Source organism: Ranitomeya imitator, chromosome 5, assembly GCF_032444005.1.
Source record: "Ranitomeya imitator isolate aRanImi1 chromosome 5, aRanImi1.pri, whole genome shotgun sequence".
NCBI classification, from domain to species: domain Eukaryota; kingdom Metazoa; phylum Chordata; class Amphibia; order Anura; family Dendrobatidae; genus Ranitomeya; species Ranitomeya imitator.
In genome coordinates, this window is record NC_091286.1 from 697,148,592 (window position 1) to 697,173,537 (window position 24,946).

At 49.9% G+C, this 24,946-nt stretch overlaps 1 protein-coding gene across 1 annotated transcript in view; it reads left to right on the forward strand.

The window, feature by feature from the left end:
* Positions 1–24,946, forward strand: part of LOC138638840 (pepsin A-like) — a 197,754-nt gene that overhangs the window by 153,924 nt on the left and 18,884 nt on the right. Inside the window, exon 8 of the mRNA XM_069728498.1 lies at positions 23,274–23,372. Within this exon, the coding sequence (XP_069584599.1) occupies positions 23,274–23,372 (99 nt within the window). The remainder of the gene's footprint in view (positions 1–23,273; positions 23,373–24,946) is intronic.

The window sequence follows — 24,946 nt, forward strand, 5'->3', positions numbered from 1 at the left end:
GGCCTAAGAAGGGTTACCCCCTGCCCTCCCTGACTGTGGTCTCCAGCACAGACACCTCTCACCACCACGGCACTCCAGAGGGGATAGATGTGGCCTGAGAAGGGTTACCCCCTGCCCTCCCTGACTGTGGCCTCTAACATAGACACCTCTCACCACCAGGGCATTCCAGAGAGGATAGATGTGGCCAGAGAAGGGTTACCCCCTGCCCTCCCTGACTGTGGCTTCCAGTGCAGACACCTCTCACCACCAGGGCACTCCAGAGGGGATAGATGTGGACTGAGAAGGGTTACCCCCTGCCCTCCCTGACTGTGGCTTCCAGCGCAGACACCTCTCACCACCACGGCACTCCAGAGAGGATAGATGTGGCCTGAGAAGGGTAACCCCCTGCCCTCCCTGACTGTGGCTTCCAGTGCAGACACCTCTCACCACCACGGAACTCCAGAGAGGATAGATGTGGCCTGAGAAGGGTTACCCCCTGCCCTCCCTGACTGTGGCTTCTAGCACAGACACCGCTCACAATCACGGCACTCCAGAGGGGATAGATGTGGCCTGAGAAGGGTTACCCCCTGCCCTCCCTGACTGTGGCTTCTAGCACAGACACCGCTCACCACCAGGGCACTCCAGAGAGGATAGATGTGGCCTGAGAAGGGTTACCCCCTGCCCTTCCTGACTGTGGCCTCCAGCGCAGACACCACTCACCACCAGGGCACTCCAGAGGGGATAGATGTGGCCTGAGAAGGGTTACCCCCTGCCCTCCCTGACTGTGGCCTCTAGCACAGACACCGCTCACAATCACGGCACTCCAGAGGGGATAGATGTGGCCTGAGAAGGGTTACCCCCTGCCCTCCCTGACTGTGGCTTCTAGCACAGACACCGCTCTCCACCACGGCACTCCAGAGAGGATAGATGTGGCCTGAGAAGGGTTACCCCCTGCCCTCCCTGACTGTGGCTTCCAGTGCAGACACCTCTCACCACCACGGCACTCCAGAGGGGATAGATGTGGCCTGAGAAGGGTTACCCCCTGCCGTCCCTGACTGTGGCTTCCAGCACAGACACCGCTCACCAGCACGGCACTTCAGAGGGGATAGATGTGGCCTGAGAAGGGTTACCCCCTGCCCTCCCTGACTGTGGCTTCCAGTGCAGACACCTCTCACCACCAGGGCACTCCAGAGGGGATAGATGTGGCCTGAGAAGGGTTACCCCCTGCCCTCCCTGACTGTGGCTTCTAGCATAGACATCTCTCACCACCACGGCACTCCAGAGGGGATAGATGTGGACTGAGAAGAGTTACCCCCTGCCCTCCCTGACTGTGGCCTCCAGCACAGACACCGCTCACCACCAGGGCACTCCAGAGAGGATAGATGTGGCCTGAGAAGGGTTACCCCCTGCCCACCCTGACTGTGGCTTCCAGCGTGGACACCTCTCACCACCAGGGCACTCCAGAGAGGATAGATGTGGCCTGAGAAGGGTTACCCCCTGCCCTCCCTGACTGTGGCTTCCAGCGAAGTTACCTCTCACCACCACGGCACTCCAGAGAGGATAGATGTGGCCTGAGAAGGGTAACCCCCTGCCCTCCCTGACTGTGGCCTCTAACATAGACACCTCTCACCACCACGGCACTCCAGAGGGGATAGATGTGGCCTGAGAAGGGTTACCCCCTGCCCACCCTGACTGTGGCTTCCAGGACAGACACCTTTCACCACCACGGCACTCCAGAGAGGATAGATTTGGCCTGAGAAGGGTTACCCCCTGCCCTCCCTGACTGTGGCCTCCATTGCAGTCACCGCTCACCACCAGGGCACTCCAGAGAGGATAGATGTGGCCTGAGAAGGGTTACCCCCTGCCCTCCCTGACTGTGGCCTCTAGCATAGACACCTCTCACCACCACGGCACTCCAGAGAGGATAGATGTGGTCTGAGAAGAGTTACCCCCTGCCCTCCCTGACTGTGGCTTCCAGCACAGACACCTCTCACCACCACGGCACTCCAGAGAGGATAGATGTGGCCTGAGAAGGGTTACCCCCTGCCCGCCCTGACTGTGGCTTCCAGCACAGACACCTCTCACCACCACAACACTCCAGAGAGGATAGATGTGGACTGAGAAGGGTTACCCCTGCCCGCCCTGACTGTGGCTTCCAGCACAGACACCTCTCACCACCACGGCACTCCAGAGAGGATAGATGTGGCCTGAGAAGGGTTACCCCCTGCCCGCCCTGACTGTGGCCTCTAGCACAGACACCGCTCACCACCACGGCACTCCAAAGGGTGTAGATATGGCCTGAGAAGGGTTACCCCCTGCCCTCCCTGACTGTGGTTTCCAGCGCAGACACCTCTCACCACCACAACACTCCAGAGAGGATAGATGTGGCCTGAGAAGGGTTACCCCCTGCCTGCCCTGACTGTGGCTTCCAGCGCAGACACCACTCACCACCAGGGCACTCCAGAGGGGATAGATGTGGCCTGAGAAGGGTTACCCCCTGCCCTCCCTGACTGTGGCTTCCAGCGCAGACACCACTCACCACCAGGGCACTCCAGAGAGGATAGATGTGGCCTGAGAAGGTTTACCCCCTGCCCTCCCTGACTGTGGCCTCCAGCGCAGACACCACTCACCACCAGGGCACTCCAGAGGGGATAGATGTGGCCTGAGAAGTGTTACCCCCTGCCCTCCCTGACTGTGGCCTCTAGCACAGACACCGCTCACAATCACGGCACTCCAGAGGGGATAGATGTGGCCTGAGAAGGGTTACCCACTGCCCTCCCTGACTGTGGCCTCTAGCACAGACACCGCTCACCACCAGGGCACTCCAGAGGGGATAGATGTGGCCTGAGAAGGGTTACCCCCTGCCCTCCCTGACTGTGGCTTCCAGCGCAGACACCTCTCACCACCACGGCACTCCAGAGGGGATAGATGTGGCCTGAGAAGGGTTACCCCCTGCCCTCCCTGACTGTGGCTTCCAGCGCAGACACCTCTCACCACCACGGCACTCCAGAGAGGATAGATGTGGCCTGAGAAGGGTTACCCCCTGCCCTCCCTGACTGTGGCTTCCAGCGCAGACACCGCTCACCACCTTCAGTCCATTTAAGGTTTCATCCCCTATGAGTATTGACTACTCATCTTCCACTTCAACAACACAGCATTTATCTGATGAACGTCCATGTGCACCGAAACGTTACCCACGACGAGCTGTTGATCCACGGACTGTAAATAAATTAATCTGGTTTTGCCACATATCCTTCTGAGGGTCGAGTTTCACCACTAATTCTTTGAAATTGGTGTATTTAATAATCAGTACCGCGAACAAGTCCACAAGTCCTTCCTGACTTCTAAACAGAGAAAAGGGATTATATTACAATGGACTTATAGTATATCACAAAACTGAGTACACCCCTCACATTTTTGTATGGACCACACTGAAGATCTGAAACTTTGATACAATGTAGTCAGTGTAAATGTGATGCCTCTAAATAACTCAATTCACAGTGATTAATGTCTAAACCATTGGCAACAAAAGTGAAAATTGCTTAATTGTGCCCAAAATGTGAATATTTTGTGTGGCCACTAGTGATGAGCGAGTGTATTAGTTGCTCGGGTGATCTCCGAGTATTTGTTAGTGTTCGGAGATTTAGTTTTCATCACCTCAGCTGAATGATTTACAGCTACTAGCCAGGCTGAGTACATGTGGGGGTTGCCTGGTTGCTAGGGAATCCCCACATGTAATCAAGCTGGCTAATAGCTGTAAATCATTCAGCTGCCGCAATGAAAACTTAATCTCTGAACACTAACAAATACTCGGAGATCACCCGAGCAACGAGTACACTCGCTCATCACTAGTGGCAACCATTATTTTCTGCCTTAACTCTCTTGGTGTCATGATTCACACCGTGACCGTCACCCCCACGTCACGGATCGGGGTGACTTTAGGCCAACAGACGGCTATCACATGTGCAGGGGGGCTTATCTTAGTTATCCCTCCACTGCTACAATGTGATGAAAAAAACACACACAAGGCAATTGACCTCTTAGTTTACAGCAGGAGCTTATTTTAGGTATCCCACTGCTCTTAAATATACCACGAACTGCAGGGATTTATGTATATCCCACTTACAGTTCCACTTGAAACTTGCAGCTCTCTGGCGCCCCCTTACCCTCAGGTCAGATTAGGTACTGCACCTAGGGTAATTAGTCGCCAGAAAGGCTGCCTGCTATGTACTGGCTATTGGGCACGCTGCAGCGAGCCGATTTAACTACTCCCACTTAGGCAGGAACAATAATTATCAATGCCGCCGTCGCTACAACGACTCCCAAATACCCAGAACACGGTATGCTGCCACCAGCTTTGTTTAAACGGGTCCGAAGCTAGCCCAAAACAGCCTCATTCCCTTCAGAAGACTTAGGGTACGTTTAGAGCAGAAGAACGAATGTAGTATTAAATATTATACTCCATCAAAGGTTTAAGGCAGTGTTTATAAAAAGTCATATAAAGATGTTACAAAATGAGACAATTGAAAATATGCACAAGGTAATTATAAAATAAAGGGATTAAATGAGAATAGGTAAAACTCACATGTTCTCAGTTCATTTCAGGCAAAACCAGGCTAGTGGGCGGAGCTCCCAAATGTCCCAATGCATCAGGACTGGCAGTGAGGGCTCCTCAAGTCATACTCAGACAGACTCTGAAAGCTGGGTAAAGTGGAGTCACTTAAATAACCACAGCCTCATGACATCACTAACAGGGCTGGTTTCCTCAGACCCTCCTATCTCTTCAGTCTTACTAAATTTAACACAAGTTTGTCTAATGCCTGTATCTCCGCTACAGAACATGTCAGAATCATAACACACCCAGCATTCATCTTGTATTAACATTGGCATTCTAGTGAGACCAAATTTGGGTTTGATGGGATGCATAGTTTCAGAGAAATCCATACTCTGTCCCTGTTGGAACTAGAAGCTTACCGTGGCTGATAGATGCGTCGATGGAGATTCACAAACTGGACATATTATTTTCCTAGCCTAAACCGTTGGCCCAATATCTCACTATAATGGAACAAAGGACTACTTGCCTTTAAAGAAAGAAATCAGACCAGTTCCTGCTGGAGGAAGGTTTGAGCCGACACCAGTGATCGTAAAAATTCTTTTGGGAGGGGCATGAGGGGTTTGGGAGCACATACACATCTCAGAACAGGAACACAGAGAAGGGGGGTTTTAGCCCACAGCATGGGCTAGCAAGAAGCAATAAAAGCTCTTCTACACCCATTGAAAAGAAAAGCTAAACCCTGAAGTAAAGGGGGGTCAATGTCCACCCTATATGTGCTGGCAGAGAAACTAAACTTATTATATACATTGTCCTCACACCTCCCCCTTCAGGTGTGTGCTACGGAGGCAGGACCAGATGGTGCTCCTCCATGCGCACCTCAGCAGGTTATTACGCCGCCGCCACCCGCTTGTCCCTGCTATACTTACCTGTCCTCGGCATCCCGGTGCGGCTCTGCTGCTGCAGCATCCCTCCTCCAGCGTTCGCTCCCGGCGTCAGCTGATCGTCGGGTGCGCACGCACGCCGGCTTCCGTTCTGCGCGTGCGCACCTCTAGTCTCTTCTATTCTGCTTGCCTGGTCCTCTCTATGATCCTGGAGGACCCTCGCCACCCGGAAGTAAGCTTTTGCTCTGCTATTTCTTCCTGTCTCGTTCCTGCCTCTGTGCCTGCTGATCACTTGTGCTTTGCAAGTGCTCCTGGTCGCACATTATCTCTGTGCATCTTTTGTGCTCTGATCTTGTGTATTGTTGTTTGTCTTTCCGCAGTCCAGCGTCAGTGGCTTTCGTTCCTGAACTTCCAGTCTCGTCTCCGTTCCTGCGTTTCCAGCTCTCCTTCTGTTTCTCGCGGTATTGTGTTCCTTCTTATCCCTGTCTCCCTGTGGTTCTCTTGGTCTTCCCTTCCTCTTTGGTCCTCCAGCCTCCGTGGCAATAGTCCCTTGCATTCCTGCCCCTAACACTCCCTGTATAGGGGGTGGTCCACCTGGTCAGCTCATCCGTAAGGGGTTCGTCGTCACAGTCTCAGTGGGTCCACCTCTCTCCCCGAGATTCCTCACTGTATCAGCAGGCCATGGACCCCGCTGGTGTCTCTGCCACCCATAAGGAATTACTTTTCCTGCGTGAAAATCAGACCAGGATCATGTCTTTCCTTAAGAGCATGGAGTCTCGTCTTGCGGCCTTACAGTCGTCCGATCCTGTTAACTCCACTCAGCTAGCCGCTCTCCTGCAGGAGCTCGGTCAACAGCGGGATACTCAATCCCATATTCTGAATTTCATGGCCTCTGTGGATGATCGGCTTCGCTCTCTCCAAAATGTCGCCTCTGCTCCTGTCCAGGTCTCCGCTCCCCAACCATCGCCTCGTTTAGCCAGGCCTCCTCAGTATGGAAGGGAACCTAAACTTTGCCACGGATTTCTAAATCAGTGTCAACTGCACTTTGAATTGTCTCCGCTACTCTACCCCACAGACCGGGCTAAAATAGCTTTTATAGTTTCTCATTTGGAGGGTGAGGCGCTGGCATGGGTTAATCCCCTTTGGGAACGAGTAGATCCGTTAGTCACCCAACTCGCACCGTTCCTTGACACCTTTCGTAAAGTTTTTGACGAACCTGGTCGCCTGGTCTCTACTACTGAGTCTCTTTTCAACCTTATTCAGGGGACACTTTCTGTAGCCCAGTACGCCATCCGTTTTCGTACGCTGTCCTCTGATTTAGGTTGGAACAACGAGGCGTTGGTTGGTGCTTTCTGGCGTGGTTTGTCCTCTCGGATTAAGGATGAGTTGGCAGGATGAGATACTCCCACCTCTCTGGATGATCTAATCTCTTTGGCTATACGCATAGATTTGCGCTTTCAGGAGCGCTCTCGTGAGCTTGTCAGAGAGAAGAAACCCCTCAGTCAGTCAACACCCTCTCGTGGATCTTCTTTTCCTCTAGTTACCTCTGCTGTGTCCACTACCTCTCCTGAACCCATGCAAGTAGATCGCCTCAAGCCTGCTGAGCAACACCGCAAGGAGAGACTCGCTCAGGGTCTTTGTTTTTATTGCGGCAGTGCCTCTCACCTCCTACGTTCCTGTCCTCTGAAGCCGGGAAACGCCTCCGCCTAGGGCAGGTAAGAGAGGTCTCCCTAGGAAGCTTTGATTCCTCTCCCCCTCTGATTTTGTCCGTTATTTTACATTTGGGTTCTCGTCGTTTTTCTCTAGACGCCTATGTTGATTCCGGTGCTGCGGGTAACTTTGTTCAACTTGAGGTAGTAAATAAACTTGGGATACCCGTAAGACCTCTGGAGACTCCTAGACATATAGCTTCTGTTGATGGTCAGCTTTTGCGGGAGACCGTCAATTTGGTCACGGACGAGGTTGAACTTCAGATTGGAGCCCTTCATCGTGAGAAATTGTTTTTTTGGGTTTTACCATATTTGTCTCATTCTTTTCTTTTAGGTGTCCCCTGGTTAAGAGATCATGAGCCCACTCTGGATTGGCATTCGGGGGATATTTTACGTTGGGGACAGTCTTGTCAGAACAGATGCCTACTCTCCGTCTCGCCACCCAGCTCCCCTTGAGCCTCTCTGGAACCTGTGAATATTCCTTCTGCCTATCACTCTTTTTCGGATGTGTTTAACAAGAAAGAGGCGGAGATCCTACCACCGCATCGCTCTTATGACTATCCAATTGATCTGGTTCCTGGTTCTACTCCTCCTAGAGGCCGCATTTATCCCCTATCGCCTGCTGAGACCCAAGCCATGTCAGATTACGTCCAAGAAAATCTGGCCAGAGGCTTCATTCGGAAGTCTTCTTCCCCTGCTGGAGCTGGCTTTTTCTTCGTTAAGAAGAAGGATGGGTCCCTTCGGCCATGCATAGACTACCGGGGCCTCAATGCCATTACGATTAAGAACAAGTACCCACTTCCTCTTATTCCCAAGCTTTTTGACCATCTGCGTGGTGCACGAATCTTCACCAAGTTGGACCTTCGAGGGGCCTATAACTTGGTCCGAATCCATTCTGGTGACGAGTGGAAGACTGCGTTCAACACCAGGGATGGCCATTACGAATACCTAGTCATGCCCGTCGGGTTATGCAATGCACCCGCAGTCTTCCAGGAACTGGTGAATGACGTATTTCGGGATCTTCTTTACACCTGTGTAGTGGTGTACTTGGATGATATTCTCGTGTTTTCTCCAGATCTGCCCTCCCATAGGAGAGATATTCGACTAGTGCTTCAGCGTTTGAGAGAGAACCGGCTTTACGCAAAACTGGAGAAGTGCGTTTTTGAACAATCATCTCTACCTTTTCTGGGTTTTATTATTTCTGATGCAGGTCTGTGCATGGATCCAGGAAAAGTCTCCGCTGTTCTCAATTGGCCACTGGTGTTAAGGCAATTCAGCGATTTCTTGGATTCGCCAACTACTATCGGCAGTTTATCCCGCACTTTTCTTCTCTGTCGGCCCCCATCTCCTCCATGATGCGTAAGGGTGCCAACCCTCACCAATGGACTTCTGAGGCCGAGGAGGCCTTTCATTCTCTTAAACAAGCCTTTGCTTCCGCGCCAATACTTCAACGTCCAGTAGCCAGTAAACCTTTCGTGCTTGAGGTTGATGCTTCTGCTGTCGGTGCTGGAGCTGTGCTCTCCCAAAGGTCTTCTTCTGGTCGTCTTCTGCCTTGTGGTTTCTTTTCCAAGACCTTCTCCTCTTCTGAAAAGAATTATTCCATCGGAGATAAAGAACTATTGGCTATCAGATTGGCACTGCAGGAATGGCTGTATCTGCTAGAGGGAGCCTTACATCGCTTTGTGATCTACACGGATCACAAAAATCTAGCTTACATTCGTTCTGCACATAGACTGAATCTGCGACAGGCCAGATGGGCTTTGTTCTTCCTTAGGTTCGATTTTGAACTTCGTTTCCTGCCTGGAAGTAAAAACTCCAAAGCCGACGCTCTGTCTAGGTCGTTTCAGTCGGTGGATATGTAGGAGGGGCCTGCACACATCATTGATCCTGCCAGAATCATCACGGTTGCTCCGGTCTCTTTCTCATCTTTGCCTCCGGGTAAAACCTTCGTCGCAGTGGAGAACAGAAAACATGTCTTACTGTGGGGCCATGCCTCCAAACTGGCTGGACATGTCGGTTTCAAGAAGACCCTCCATTTGCTCTCCCGCTACTACTGGTGGTGTACTTTGCCTAAAGATGTCCAAAGTTTTGTCGCCTCTTGTCCTTCCTGTGCCAGGAATAAAATCCCCAGGCGATTACCTTATGGTCTTCTCCATCCTCTACCGGTACCTTCTTCTCCGTGGCAACATTTGTCTATGGATTTCATTACAGATTTGCCTCCTTTCTCTGGCTGCTCCGTTATTTTTGTGGTAATGGATCGTTTTCCTAAAATGGCTCATTTTATCGCCCTTCCTGGATTACCTTCTGCACCTGAGTTGGCGAAAATTTTCGTTCATCATGTCTTTCGTGTTCATGGACTTCCCCAACATATTGTTTCTGATCGTGGAACCCAGTTCATCGCTCGATTCTGGAGATCTCTCTGTAGATCTATGAACATCTCGCTTGATTTCTCTTCAGCTTACCACCCTCAAACCAACGGCCAAGTGGAACGCACTAATCAGACGTTAGTAACTTATCTTCGTCATTTCGTTAATGCCCATCAAAACAACTGGTTTGATTTGCTACCATGGGTCGAATTTTCCTACAACAACCATCCCAGCGAAGTATCCAGCAAGTCTCCATTTTTCACTGTTTTTGGTCAACTTCCTGGTCTTCCGCTACCGGTTCCTCCTGTCTCAGCTGTACCAGCAGCAGATCTTCTGTCTAGAGAGTTCTCCAAGGTCTGGCAGGAGACCAAGTCTTCCCTCGAGTCGGCCCAACTTAGGATGAGGAGACATGCCAATAAAAGGCGTCTTGATTCCCCTGTTTTTCATCCCGGGGATAAGGTCTGGGTATCCTCTAAGTTTATTCGTCTTAAGGTTCCCTCTCATAAGCTGGGGCCCCGTTCGAGGTTTTGACTCGCATTAATGATGTTGCTTATAAGCTTAAATTACCCGCCTCTCTTCCTATTTCTAATTCTTTTCATGTTTCTCTCCTTAAGCCGGTAGTGTTTAATCACTTTCATGCCTCTTCCCTTTGTCCTCCTTCACCTGTTTCGGCTGATGATGTCTTTGATGTCAGGGATATCCTTGCCATGAAAAAATTTAAGGGAAAAACTCTATTCTTGGTTGACTGGAAGGGTTTTGGACCTGAGGAGAGGTCCTGGGAACCACGAGAGAACATTCCGGCTCCTCAAATTTTGTCTAGGTTTCTTTCTAATCTTAGAAAGAGGGGGTGTAAAGACGGGGGTACTGTTACGCCTCCGCCAACCCCCGCTTCTCCCTGCTATACTTACCTGTCCTCGGCATCCCGGCGCGGCTCTGCTGCTGCAGCATCCCTCCTCCAGCGCTCGCTCTCTTCTATTCTGCTTGCCTGGTCCTCTCTATGATCCTGGAGGACCCTCGCCACCCGGAAGTAAGCTTTTGCTCTGCTATTTCTTCCTGTCTCGTTCCTGCTTCTGTGCCTGCTGATCACTTGTGCTTTGCAAGTGCTCCTGGTCGCACATTATCTCTGTGCATCTTTTGTGCTCTGATCTTGTGTATTGTTGTTTGTCTTTCCGCAGTCCAGCGTCAGTGGCTTTCGTTCCTGAACTTCCAGTCTCGTCTCCGTTCCTGCGTTTCCAGCTCTCCCTCTGTTTCCAGTGTCCCTGCGTCAGTCCTTGGTTTCCTGAAGTTCCTGTCTCGTCGCTGTTCCTGCGTTTCCAGCTCTCCTTCTGTTTCTCGTGGTATTGTGTTCCTTCTTATCCCTGTCTCCCTGCAGTGCTCTTGGTCTTCCCTTCCTCTTTGGTCCTCCAGCTTCCGTGGCGATAACACTCCCTGTATAGGGGGTGGTCCACCTGGTCAGGTCATCCGTAAGGGGTTCGTCGTCACGGTCTCAGTGGGTCCACCTCTCTCCCCGAGATTCCTCACTCAGGTTCACCCTGGTGGGCCAACCCATCAACATTGCCATGCTCTGGCTTCATGGTGCCCCCGCCTATCCGGTGCCCCAGGTAGTGGACCTCACTCATGCCCATCTGGCACTTTCCGGGCTTGATAGTCAGTCCAGCTCGGTGAATTCGCCTGAGCACCTCCTCGAGATGCTGCAGGTGTTCATCCCAGGAGGAACTGAAGATGGCAATGTCATCCAAGTACGCCACTGCGTACTTCTCAAGTCCCTGAAGCAGGAGGTTGACCATCCGCTGGAAAGTGGCAGGGGCATTATTTATGCCGAAGGGCATGACCGTGGACTCATACAGTCCAAAGGGCATGATAAAGGTGGACTTCTCCTGCGACTCGGGGCTCAGGGGAATCTGCCAGTATCCTCGACTCGGATCCATTATTGTTAAGTAATCTGCGCCAGCTAACCTCTCCGGCAGCTCCTCGATGCACGGCATTGGGTGCGCATCAGAGGCTGTGATTGCTTTGAGCCCCCTGTAGTCCACGCAGAACCGGGTGGTCCGATCCTTCTTTGGCACGAGAACTACAGGTGAGGCCCACCCACTCTTTGACCATTGAATCACCCCCAGCTGTAACATCTCATCGATCTCCTGGCGAATAACCTGCTGCACCTGGTCAGAGATTTGATAGGGTGTTCGCCGTAGTGGGGTGTGATTCCCGGTGTCCACCTCGTGGACTGCTAACTCAGTCCTTCCAGGTCGGTTGGAGAAAACGACTCGGAAGGGTTTCAGCTTGGTCCGCAACTGCGACCGCTGGGGTTCGGTTAGTGAGGCGCTTACCTCCACGTCCTCAATGGACCCACCGGCCTTTGCTTGGGCCAGCATGTCCAGGAGGGCGTCTTCCTCCCCGTCTTCGGGTAAGCTGCAGACCGGTAGGACGAAAGGTTCACGTTCGTGATGAGCCTTCATCATGTTGACGTGAAAGGCCTTTCGCCTACCCCGGGCGTGGTCAAGCGTGACCACGTAGGTGACCGGGTTGAGCTGTTGGTGGATGACGTACGGGCACACCCTTGCTGCCTGAAGCTTATCTGTTCGCACAGGGACCAGCACCCACACCTTTTGACCCACGTGGTAGGTCCGCTTCCGGCGCGTTCTGGTCGTACCAGTGCTTCTGGTCAGCCTGAGCCTGCATCATGTTGTCATGCACCAACTGCGTCAAGGTCTACATCTTGTCACGGAAGCGCATGAAAAACTCCACTATGGACACTTCAGAAGGGTGCGGCTCCTCTTCCCAGGATTCTCTTACCAACCCAAGGGGTCCCGGACTTGCCTGCCGTACCGGAGCTCGAAGGGGGAGAACCCCGTCGAGGCCTGCGGAACCTCTTGGTAAGCGAATAGCAGGTGTGGGAGGTACCGCTCCCAGTCGCACCCTTGGGTCTCAACCAGCATGCGTAGCATCTGTTTGAGGGTACCATTGAAGCGTTCACACAAGCCATTGGTTTGTGGATGATACGCACTCGATACCAGGTGCTTCACCTGCATTCTCTTACAGAGAGCCTCCATTAGGCGAGACATAAATTGGGTCCCTTGATCAGTAAGCATCTCCCTGGGAAATCCTACATGTGAAAAGATGGCCAACAGGGCATCCTCCACCTTATCTGCCCTAGTTGATGACAGAGCTACTGCCTCTGGGTACCGGGTACTGAAGTGTACCACAGTAAGGATGTATTGCTTTCCAGAGCTGCTGGGGACGGCCAGTGGGCCCACAATGTCCACCACGATCCTCTGAAAAGGCTCCTCTATCACTGGTAAAGGGATCAGGGGAGCCTTAAGAGCAGGCCCCGCCTTCCCCACTCTTTGACAGGTGATACAGGAGCGGCAGTAGTTTGACATATCTGTCCCCATCTTAGGCCAATAGAAGTGTTGAGACAGCCGGGCCTTAGTTTTGCTGATCCCCAAGTGTCCAGCTAGCGGGATCTCATGGGCAATCCGTAACAACTCACCCCGGAATTGCTGTGGGACGACCAGCTGTCTTTCCCTCAACCACTCCTTTTGCGATTCTCCGGGTACTGTCTCCCGGTACAACCTTCCTCGTTCCCAGAACTCCCTCTCCTTATCAGTCACGGAGGTGGGCGTCTCGGCGAGTTGTCTCAAACTCTCTAGGCTCGCATCTGCGCACAGAGCGGCCTGAAACTCCTGGCTAGGGGAAGCCAGAAGAGATGTCAGGGTCCCTTCCCCACGGGAACCCTCCTGGACCTGCTCTGGGTCCACCTCTGGTTCAGTCACAGTAATGACTGAGGAGGGTCCGGAAGGCAGACAGTTATCTGCGTTCCGGGCACTCTGACTGCGGGTGACAGCAGCTACGTAGGCTGTCTCCCCGGGGATTTCTACAGACCCATCAGCCGGCGCTGCTATGGGCTCTACCTCCCCATCCACCCCCAACACTCCAGGGGCAGTGCTACTTATGGACCAGTTACATTCCTCTGTGGCACTAGTCAATTGCATGGCATCACCTTCCTCACGGTTCCCATGCTTCTCCCCATTTCCTGTAGCACCGACACTTGCCCCTTCTAGGGGTTCCTCAGCCGTCTCACTCCGCAGAGCGACGTGGCTGAGCACGCCTGTACCTATGGACACATTAACCTTTGCAGAAAAATCATTATCAGGTTCAGCTGGCACAGGTACAACATTTTCACCATCAATCCTAGGATAAAAATGGTTATCAGATGCATCATTACAAGATAAAGCATGGTCAGGTAACACATGCGATTTCCCATCATCATCATCATCATCAGGGTTGACGTTACCCTTATTAGCAGATTGGGGAGGGGTGTCAGGGACGTAGTATGCAACCCTCCTCCCCAAATCAGTCCCCAACAAAACATCAGTGGGCAAATTATCAGACAGCCCCACTTCCTTCACCCCGCTCCCGGCACCCCAATCAATATAAACCCGGGCCATTGGTAAGGGACAGCTGATGCCCCCAATCCCAGTGACAGTTAGGGTTTTCCCCGGAATGATTTCTTCAGGGGCTGCCAGTTCGGGTCGGATGAGGGTTCGTTCAGCCCCGTAGTCCTTGAGGCCTGTAGCAAACATGGCCTCCCACAGTGACGTGCTGTAAGTTGTCACACACCCTCCCAACCACACCACCCACCAAAAGAACTGCTGCATTAGGCCCTGGGGCCTTGGCTGGGGGGTTCTTCGGCTTGTCTGGACATTGAGGACTGATATGACCAGTCCGCTTGCAGAAGAAACACTGGCGAGGTTCGGTGGTAGGTCTGGTGATGTTGGCCACGGGGACAGGACCTCTGGTGGGTTGGCTGGCAGGGGTACTGGCGTTGGTTGCAGGCTTACCCCCTCTCCAGCTGGTGGTGACTGGCTTCCGCACTTCCGATCTACGGTTGGCCTCATAGGCATCGGCAATCTGCTCTGCTTTCGTCACGTCTTTGGGTTCTCTGTCCATCACGAACTGTCGCGCCTCAGCTGGGCAAAGATGTAAGAACTGGTCTTTGATCATCAGGTCTCACAGCTGCTCAAATGTGGTCGCTGACAGTCCTTGGATCCACTGGTTAAAGTGGGTCCTGAGTCCATGCACCACATCGCCGTAGCTGTCGTGTGGGCCACGTTGGAAGGTCCGGAACTTTCTACGGTACACCTCGGGTGTAAGCTGGTACTTGGCTATCAGAGCCTACTTGATGGCCTCATAGTCACCATCTTGTTCTTGAGGGAGGGCAGCAAACGCCTCCAGAGCTTTACCTCTCAGCCCTGGTGTCAGGTATCGTGCCCATTCTTGTGCAGGCAGCTGGTACTGTCTGCAGGCTTTCTCAAAGGCCCGCAGAAACGTGTCCAAGTCCCCGTCCTTCTCCATAACAGGAAAGTGATCGGGTCGGGGCTTCGGTATCTGAGCGCTGCTGGGCTCACGGCTCTGGGCGGTGGAGGGCATCACTGTTGTGAATTCTGTGGCTGAATTCACTCCTGTGGTCACAAGTGGTACTGCAGCTTCTGAGCTTCCTCCCTCAGGTGTTCTGGTGAGCTCGTTAACTGCTTCATTACTTAACTCCGCCTGATGCTGCTATCCTTGCTCCTTGTCAATGTTTCAGTGTTGGATCTGAGCTTCTCCTGATCGTTCCTGTGACCTGCTGCTCTGTATAGCTAAGTGCTTTTTGCTTTTTTGTTGCTTTTTTTTTTCTGTCCAGCTTGTCTTTTGTTTTGCTGGAAGCTCTGAGACGCAAAGGGTGTACCGCCGTGCCGTCAGTTCGGCACGGTGGGTTTTTTTGCCCCCTTTGCGTGGTTTTGCTTTAGGGTTTTTTGTAGACTGCAAAGTTCGCTTTACTGTCCTCGCTCTGTCCTAGAATATCGGGCCCCACTTTGCTGAATCTATTTCATCCCTACGTTTTGTCTTTTCATCTTACTCACAGTCATTATATGTGGGGGGCTGCCTTTTCCTTTGGGGAATTTCTCTGGGGCAAGTCAGGCCTATTTTTCTATCTTCAGGCTAGCTAGTTTCTTAGGCTGTGCCGAGTTGCCTAGGTAGTTGTTAGGCGCAATCCACAGCCGCTTTTAGTTGTGTTTAGGATAGGATCAGGTGTGCAGTCTACAGAGTTTCCACGTCTCAGAGCTTGTTCTTGTATTTTTGGGTATTTGTCAGATCACTGTGTGCGCTCTGATCGCTAAGCACACTGTGTTTCTGGATTGCCTTCATAACACCTGTCATTAGCAAACATAACAGTACAAGGAGCCTAACTAATGATTCTCAATAGAGGGAAAGAAAAAGTTCTGACATCATTTTTTTTTCTGCTCTGTGTTCACTTTTTTTTTTTTCCCCTAGACATTTGGGTGATTCTGGACACAGGTGTGGACATGGATATTCAGGGTCTGTGCTCTTCAATGGATAATCTCGTTATAAATGTACAAAAAATTCAAGATACTATTGATCAGAAATCTATGTTAGAACCAAGAATTCCTATTCCTGATTTGTTTTTTGGAGATAGAACTAAGTTTCTAAGTTTCAAAAATAATTGTAAGCTATTTCTGGCCTTGAAACCTCATTCTTCTGGTAATCCTATTCAACAGGTTTTGATTATTATTTCTTTTTTGCGCGGCGACCCTCAAGACTGGGCATTTTCTCTTGCGCCAGGAGACCCTGCATTGAGTAGTGTCGATGCGTTTTTCCTGGCGCTCGGATTGCTGTACGATGAGCCTAATTCAGTGGATCAGGCTGAGAAAAATTTGCTGGCTTTGTGCCAGGGTCAGGATGATATAGAAGTATATTGTCAGAAATTTAGGAAATGGTCAGTACTCACTCAGTGGAATGAATCTGCGCTGGCAGCTTTGTTCAGAAAGGGTCTCTCTGAGGCTCTTAAGGATGTCATGGTGGGATTTCCTATGCCTGCTGGTTTGAATGAGTCTTTGTCTTTGGCCATTCAGATCGGTCGACGCTTGCGCGAGCGTAAATCTGTGCACCATTTGGCGGTACTGCCTGAGGTTAAACCTGAGCCTATGCAGTGCGATAGGACTATGACTAGAGTTGAACGGCAGGAATACAGACGTCTGAATGGTCTGTGTTTCTACTGTGGTGATTCCACTCATGCTATTTCTATTTGTCCTAAGCGCACTAAGCGGTCCGCTAGGTCTGCCGTCATTGGTACTGTACAGTCCAAATTCCTTCTGTCCATTACCTTGATATGCTCTTTGTCGTCGTTTTCTGTCATGGCGTTTGTGGATTCGGGCGCTGCCCTGAATCTGATGGATTTGGATTATGCTAAACGTTGTGGGTTTTTCTTGGAGCCTTTGCGGTGTCCTATTCCATTGAGAGGAATTGATGCTACACCTTTGGCCAAGAATAAACCTCAATACTGGGCCCAGCTGACCATGTGCATGGCTCCTGCACATCAGGAAGTTATTCGCTTTCTGGTGTTGCATAATCTGCATGATGTGGTCGTGTTGGGGTTGCCATGGCTACAAACCCATAATCCAGTATTGGATTGGAATTCCATGTCGGTATCCAGCTGGGGTTGTCAGGGGGTACATGGTGATGTTCCATTTTTGTCGATTTCGTCATCCACCCCTTCTGAGGTCCCAGAGTTCTTGTCTGATTATCAGGATGTATTTGAAGAGCCCAAGTCCGATGCTCTACCTCCGCATAGGGATTGTGATTGTGCTATCAATTTGATTCCTGGTAGTAAATTCCCTAAAGGTCGATTATTTAATTTATCCGTGCCCGAACACGCCGCTATGCGCAGTTATGTGAAGGAATCCCTGGAGAAGGGACATATTCGCCCATCGTCATCACCACTGGGAGCAGGGTTCTTCTTTGTAGCCAAGAAGGATGGTTCGCTGAGACCGTGTATTGATTACCGCCTTCTTAATAAGATCACTGTTAAATTTCAGTATCCCTTGCCATTGTTATCTGACTTGTTTGCTCGGATTAAGGGGGCTAGTTGGTTCACTAAGATAGATCTTCGTGGTGCGTATAATCTGGTGAGAATCAGGCAAGGAGATGAATGGAAAACTGCATTCAATACGCCCGAGGGTCATTTTGAGTATCTAGTGATGCCGTTCGGACTTGCCAATGCTCCATCTGTGTTTCAGTCTTTTATGCATGACATCTTCCGTGAGTATCTGGATAAATTCCTGATTGTTTACTTGGATGACATTTTGATCTTCTCAGATGATTGGGAGTCTCATGTGAAGCAGGTCAGAATGGTTTTTCAGGTCCTGCGTGCTAACTCTTTGTTTGTGAAGGGATCAAAGTGTCTCTTCGGTGTGCAGAAAGTTTCATTTTTGGGGTTCATCTTTACCCCTTCTACTATCGAGATGGATCCAGTTAAGGTCCAAGCCATCCAGGATTGGATTCAGCCGACATCTCTGAAAAGTCTGCAAAAGTTCCTGGGCTTTGCTAATTTTTATCGTCGCTTCATCTGTAATTTTTCTAGCATTGCCAAACCATTGACCGATTTGACCAAGAAGGGTGCTGATTTGGTTAATTGGTCTTCTGCTGCTGTGGAAGCTTTTCAGGAGTTGAAGCGTCGTTTTTGTTCTGCCCCTGTGTTGTGTCAGCCTGATGTTTCTCTTCCGTTCCAGGTCGAGGTTGATGCTTCTGAGATTGGAGCAGGGGCGGTTTTGTCACAGAGAGGTTCTGATTGCTCAGTGATGAAACCATGTGCTTTCTTTTCCAGGAAGTTTTCGCCCGCTGAGCGTAATTATGATGTGGGCAATCGAGAGTTGCTGGCCATGAAGTGGGCATTCGAGGAGTGGCGTCATTGGCTTGAAGGAGCTAAGCATCGCGTGGTGGTATTGACTGATCATAAGAACTTGACTTATCTCGAGTCTGCCAAGCGCTTGAATCCTAGACAGGCCCGTTGGTCGTTATTTTTTGCCCGCTTCGACTTTGTGATTTCGTACCTTCCGGGCTCTAAAAATGTGAAGGCGGATGCTCTGTCTAGGAGTTTTGTGCCTGACTCTCCGGGTTTATCTGAGCCAGCGGGTATCCTCAAGGAAGGAGTCATTGTGTCTGCCATCTCCCCTGATTTGCGGCGGGTGCTGCAAAAATTTCAGGCGAATAAACCTGATCGTTGTCCAGCAGAGAAACTGTTCGTCCCTGATAGGTGGACTAATAAACTTATCTCTGAACTTCATTGTTCGGTGTTGGCTGGTCATCCTGGAATCTTTGGTACCAGAGAGTTAGTGGCTAGATCCTTCTGGTGGCCATCTCTGTCACGGGATGTACGTACTTTTGTGCAGTCCTGTGGGATTTGTGCTAGGGCTAAGCCCTGCTGTTCTCGTGCCAGTGGGTTGCTTTTGCCCTTGCCGGTCCCAAAGAGGCCTTGGACACATATTTCGATGGATTTCATTTCTGACCTTCCCGTTTCTCAAAAGATGTCAGTCATTTGGGTGGTCTGTGATCGCTTTTCTAAAATGGTCCATCTGGTGCCCTTGGCTAAATTGCCTTCCTCCTCTGATTTGGTACCTTTGTTCTTTCAGCATGTGGTTCGGTTGCATGGCATTCCTGAGAATATTGTTTCTGACAGAGGTTCCCAGTTTGTTTCAAGGTTTTGGCGAGCCTTTTGTGGTAGGATGGGCATTGACCTATCCTTTTCCTCGGCTTTCCATCCTCAGACTAATGGCCAGACCGAACGAACCAATCAGACCTTGAAAACATATCTGAGATGTTTTGTTTCTGCAGACCAGGATGATTGGGTGTCCTTTTTGCCGTTGGCTGAGTTCGCACTTAATAATCGGGCCAGCTCGGCTACCTTGGTTTCTCCATTTTTTTGCAATTCTGGGTTCCATCCTCGTTTCTCTTCAGGACAGGTTGAGTCTTCGGACTGTCCTGGTGTGGATTCTGTGGTGGATAGGTTGCAGCAGATCTGGACTCAGGTAGTGGACAATTTGATCTTGTCCCAGGAGAAAGCTCAACTTTTCGCTAATCGCAGACGCCGTGTGGGTCCCCGACTTCGTGTTGGGGATCTGGTTTGGTTATCTTCTCGTCATATTCCTATGAAGGTTTCCTCTCCTAAATTTAAACCTCGTTTTATTGGTCCGTATAGGATTTCTGAGGTTCTCAATCCTGTGTCTTTTCGTTTGACCCTCCCAGACTCCTTTTTCATACATAATGTATTCCATAGGTCGTTGTTGCGGAGATACGTGGCACCTATGGTTCCATCTGTTGAGCCTCCTGCCCCGGTTTTGGTGGAGGGGGAATTGGAGTATATTGTGGAGAAGATTTTGGATTCTCGTGTTTCTAGACGGAAACTCCAGTATCTGGTTAAATGGAAGGGTTATGCTCAGGAAGATAATTCCTGGGTTTTTGCCTCTGATGTTCATGCTTCCGATCTTGTTCGTGCCTTTCATGCGGCTCATCCTGGTCGGCCTGGGGGCTCTGGTGAGGGTTCGGTGACCCCTCCTCAAGGGGGGGGTACTGTTGTGAATTCTGTGGCTGAATTCACTCCTGTGGTCACAAGTGGTACTGCAGCTTCTGAGCTTCCTCCCTCAGGTGTTCTGGTGAGCTCGTTAACTGCTTCATTACTTAACTCCGCCTAATGCTGCTATCCTTGCTCCTTGTCAATGTTTCAGTGTTGGATCTGAGCTTCTCCTGATCGTTCCTGTGACCTGCTGCTCTGTATAGCTAAGTGCTTTTTGCTTTTTTGTTGCTTTTTTTTTTCTGTCCAGCTTGTCTTTTGTTTTGCTGGAAGCTCTGAGACGCAAAGGGTGTACCGCCGTGCCGTCAGTTCGGCACGGTGGTTTTTTTTGCCCCCTTTGCGTGGTTTTGCTTTAGGGTTTTTTGTAGACTGCAAAGTTCGCTTTACTGTCCTCGCTCTGTCCTAGAATATCGGGCCCCACTTTGCTGAATCTATTTCATCCCTACGTTTTGTCTTTTCATCTTACTCACAGTCATTATATGTGGGGGGCTGCCTTTTCCTTTGGGGAATTTCTCTGGGGCAAGTCAGGCCTATTTTTCTATCTTCAGGCTAGCTAGTTTCTTAGGCTGTGCCGAGTTGCCTAGGTAGTTGTTAGGCGCAATCCACAGCCGCTTTTAGTTGTGTTTAGGATAGGATCAGGTGTGCAGTCTACAGAGTTTCCACGTCTCAGAGCTCGTTCTTGTATTTTTGGGTATTTGTCAGATCACTGTGTGCGCTCTGATCGCTAAGCACACTGTGTTTCTGGATTGCCTTCATAACACCTGTCATTAGCAAACATAACACATCACCCCCTGCCGGAGCATCTCCCGTTCATGTTCTCGCTGGGCTTGGCGCTCGGCTCGCTGGGCCTGGGCCTCTCACTCGGCTCTCTCAGCCTCCCGCTCGGCTCTCTCAGCCTCTTCGAATTGCAGGACCAGCTGCGGACGTCTCTCTAGGTCATCTGCGGAGCATTGTTGCAGAGCCAGCTGCAGGCAGAGGTCTGCGCTCCCCTGGTTGCAAGTAGGGCCGGCATTCAGTGGTTGAACCTCTGCTGCAGCACCACCTCTGCTCGTGCTGGCTTCTGTGGCCATTGGGCTCTGTGAGTGGTCTAGAGCGGCTTCCCATTGCACCAGATCTGCGACCAGTTGGGCTTTGTTTTTGCCTGCAAAGTCAATGTGCTGTGACTTGCATAAGGCAATAAGGGTGTCTCTCGTCTGCTGCTCATAGAAGGTTTCTCCCAGCACAACCATGGTTGCCAAATAAAAGATAGGACAGAAAAACAAAGAGAAAGGGAGGGGATAATTACCAGTACACACAATTGTCTCAGGACTAATAAACACTGAGTTCGCTCCCCAAACTTATTTGCGCAGAGTCCTCGCAAGAACTTTGCAAGTTTTTAGTGAGAGGAATGATTGCTCAAACCAAATCACTAATGCTCTAAGATCCCACCGCCTAGCCACCAATATGTCCCGAATCCACACCGCTGCCACCAATATGTCACGATTCACACCGTGACCGTCACCCCTACGTCACTGATCGGGGTGACTTTAGGCCAACAGACGGCTATTACATGTGCAGGGGGGCTTATCTTAGTTATCCCTCCACTGCTACAATGTGATGAAAAAAACACACACAAGGCTATTAACCTCTTGTATTACAGCAGGGGCTTATTTTGGGTATCCCACTGCTCTTCAATATACCACAAACTGCAGGGATTTATGTATATCCCACTTACAGTTCCACTTGAAACTTGCAGCTCATTGGCGCCCCCCTCCCTACTCTCAGGTCAGATTAGGTACTGCACCTAGGGTAATTAGTCGCCAGAAAGGCTGCCTGCTATGTACTGGCTATTGGGCACGCTGTAGCGAGGCGATTTAACTACTCCCACTCAGGCAGGAACAATAATTATCAACGCCGCAGTCGTTACAATGACTCCCAACTACCCAGTACAAAGGTATGCTGCCACCAGCTTCGATTAACGGGTCCAAAGCTAACCCAAAACAGTAGCGTAATTCCCTTCAGAAGACTTAGGGTACGTTTAGAGCAGGAAGAATGAAAACTAGTAATTAAGGCAGAATTAAAGCAGTGTTTATAAAAAGGCATATAAAGATGTTACAATATGAGACAATTGAAAATATGTACAAAGTAATTGTAAAATTAAAGGGAATAAAGAAGAAAGGTAAAACTCACATGTTCTCAGTTCATATCAGGCAAAACCATGCTGGTGGGCGGAGCTCCCCCAAATGTCCCAATGCATAGTATGGCTCCAGTCCTCAGGCAAAAACTCAGACTGCAGGCTGGGTTAAGTGTTGGGGCTTATATACTCCAGCCTCGGGACATCACTAAAGGGCTGGTTAATGATATTCAATGAGGTCAGAGATCTTTACATTTTCAGACCCTGGAGAAATTCCTGACTGAGAAGGGAGGGACCACAGGTGGCTTTGCAGGATTGGTCACCTGCAGTTTAAAGCCATACCCTGCTCACACACTAGCTTCAGGTTACCCAGTGTCCGCCATAGGGCTGGTTTGTTGTATTCAGGGGGGGGGGGAGAAAGAGAGGGGGGTTTTACAGTTGCCATGCTTTTGGAACCATGGTCAGAAATGCAAAACCCCTCAGCTATGGTTTTTTACATTATCGTGACATACATTTTCCTCACAATTGCCTTTATTAAACAGTGGATGGCAGCAATAGCACTGTATGCAAGAGTGCCCGCACACTAATGTGACAAAAAATGAAGAACAATAAAAAGACAAATATATACAACATGCAACATATACTTAGTACTAATGAATGGGGGACCACTAATTGATGTTATAAGAGAATTGTTAAATAACACGTGAAAAAATTGTGAAAAAATTAATTTGTATATATAGGTGCACAAAACACTATTCCGTAAAAATGAGAAGATCTCTAGATGATTCAATACACTGAGGAGTGATTTATGGAAATGGACTCCTGGGGCAAAAATAATGCAATATAAATAAGAAACACATTTGTTTAACAATCAAATGGCAATTTATCCAACATAGTTAGCATAGCAGCAGGAGATGCAGGAAAATGCTGCCCTGTAGTCACCCATACAACACAGTATCAGCCACAATGTGAGGAGAAGAGAATAATAATAAAATGTATAGATAGAGTTAATGCATTGACCTGAGGCTGGTACCTGGAGATGGTCTGGTGGTGGTCCCCAGTTCGTGGTGCGGCGCACCTCCCTGACGAAGGACTGAGTTTCGAAACGTGCGTTGGGGTGTGCGCCGCACCATGAACTGGGGACCACCACCAGACCATCTCCAGGTACCAGCCTCAGGTCAATGCATTATCTCTATCTATACATTTTATTGTGAGCTATATTTCAGAGCTGTCTTTGAATGTGATTTTCTCTGGGATTCTAGTACCATGTGACCTATAACGCCATCAGCTCATTGCCTGATGTGATCATCACGATTAATGGAATGAAGTACCCGGTGCCAGCCACAGCTTACATCAGCCAGGTGAGTGTCCGCTACCATAGCCGTCACCCGCAGTATTCATCAGCCAGGTGAGTGTCTGCTACCATAGCCGTCACCCGTAGTATTCATCAGCCAGGTGAGTGTCTGCTACCATAGCCGTCACCCGCAGTATTCATCAGCCAGGTGAGAGTTCCCTACCATAGCCATCACTCGCTTTGAAGACTTCCATTGAACGGGAATTCACCACCTCTCGTGGCAGCCTGTTCCGCTCATTGATCACCCTCACTGACAAAAGTTTTCCTTTCAGTTTCTTTCCATTGCTTCTCGTGTTTCCATGTGCAAATGAGAATAATGATGATCACTCTAAACTGTGACAGCCCTTCAGATATTTGTAGACAGCTATTAGGTCTCCTCTTATTCTTTTTTGCAAGCTAAACATTCTCAGATCCTTTAACCGTTTCTCGTAGGACATGCTTTGCAGTCCGCTCACCATCCTGGAAGCTCTTCTCTGAACTTGCTCCAGTTTGTTGATGTCTTTTTCAAAATGTGGTGCCCAAACTGGACACAGTATCCAGATGAGGTCTGACCAAGGAGGAGTAGAGGGGGATAATTGTTGTGAATTCCGTTCTTGGGCTCCCTCCGGTGGTTGTAAATGGCACTTTTGTGAATTCTGCCCTTGGGCTCCCTCTGGTGGTTTTGAGTGGAACTGCCGCTCCTTGGGTTTAGCTTTAGCAGCTGCTTTCACTAATCGTCTCTCCTGGCTCTGCTATTTAACCTGGCTCTAGTCTTCAGCCTATGCCACTTGTCAATGTTTTCAGGCTGGATTCACATCTCTGCTTGGATTCTCCTGGTTTCCTGACCAGTTCTGCAAAGATAAGTTCTGGCTTGGCTCATTTCAGTCCACATGTTGTGGACTTATTGTTCCGTGCATTCTATTTTTGTCCAGCTTGTCATTATGGATTTTTTATGTTAGCTGGAAGCTCTGGGAAGCAGATTTACCCTCCACACCTTTAGTCAGGTGTGGAGATTTTGTAAACTCTGTGTGGATTGTTTTGTAGTTTTTATACTGACCGCACAGTATCCTTTCCTGTCCTATCTATCAAGCTAGACTGGCCTCCTATGCTAAAATCTGATTTCATCTCTGCGTATGTTATTTTCCCCTCCTCTCACCGTCAATATTTGTGGGGGGCTATCTTTCCTTTAGGGATTTTCTCTAAGGCAAGATAGGTTTCCTGTTTCCATCTTTAGGGGAAGTTAGATCTTAGGCTGTGCCGAGGGGTCTAGGGAGCGTCAGGTACCCCCCACGGCTATTTCTAGTTGCGCTGCTAGGTTCAGGGTCTGCGGTCAGAACAGATAACACCTCCTTCAGAGCTTGTCTCATGTTGTTCCTAAACCACCAGATCATAACAGTACAAGTGGCCAAAAATGAATTAAATGTATCTCAAAAGAAGGAAAAGAAAGTTGTGAACCATTTTTTTTCTGTGCTCTGGTTTGCCTCTTTTTTCCTCTTGATATCTGGGTGGTTCAGGATATATGCTTTGGCATGGATGCTCAGGGTTTGTTTTCTCATGTGGATCAACTGGCTACAAGAGTACAGAGTATCCAGGACTATGTTG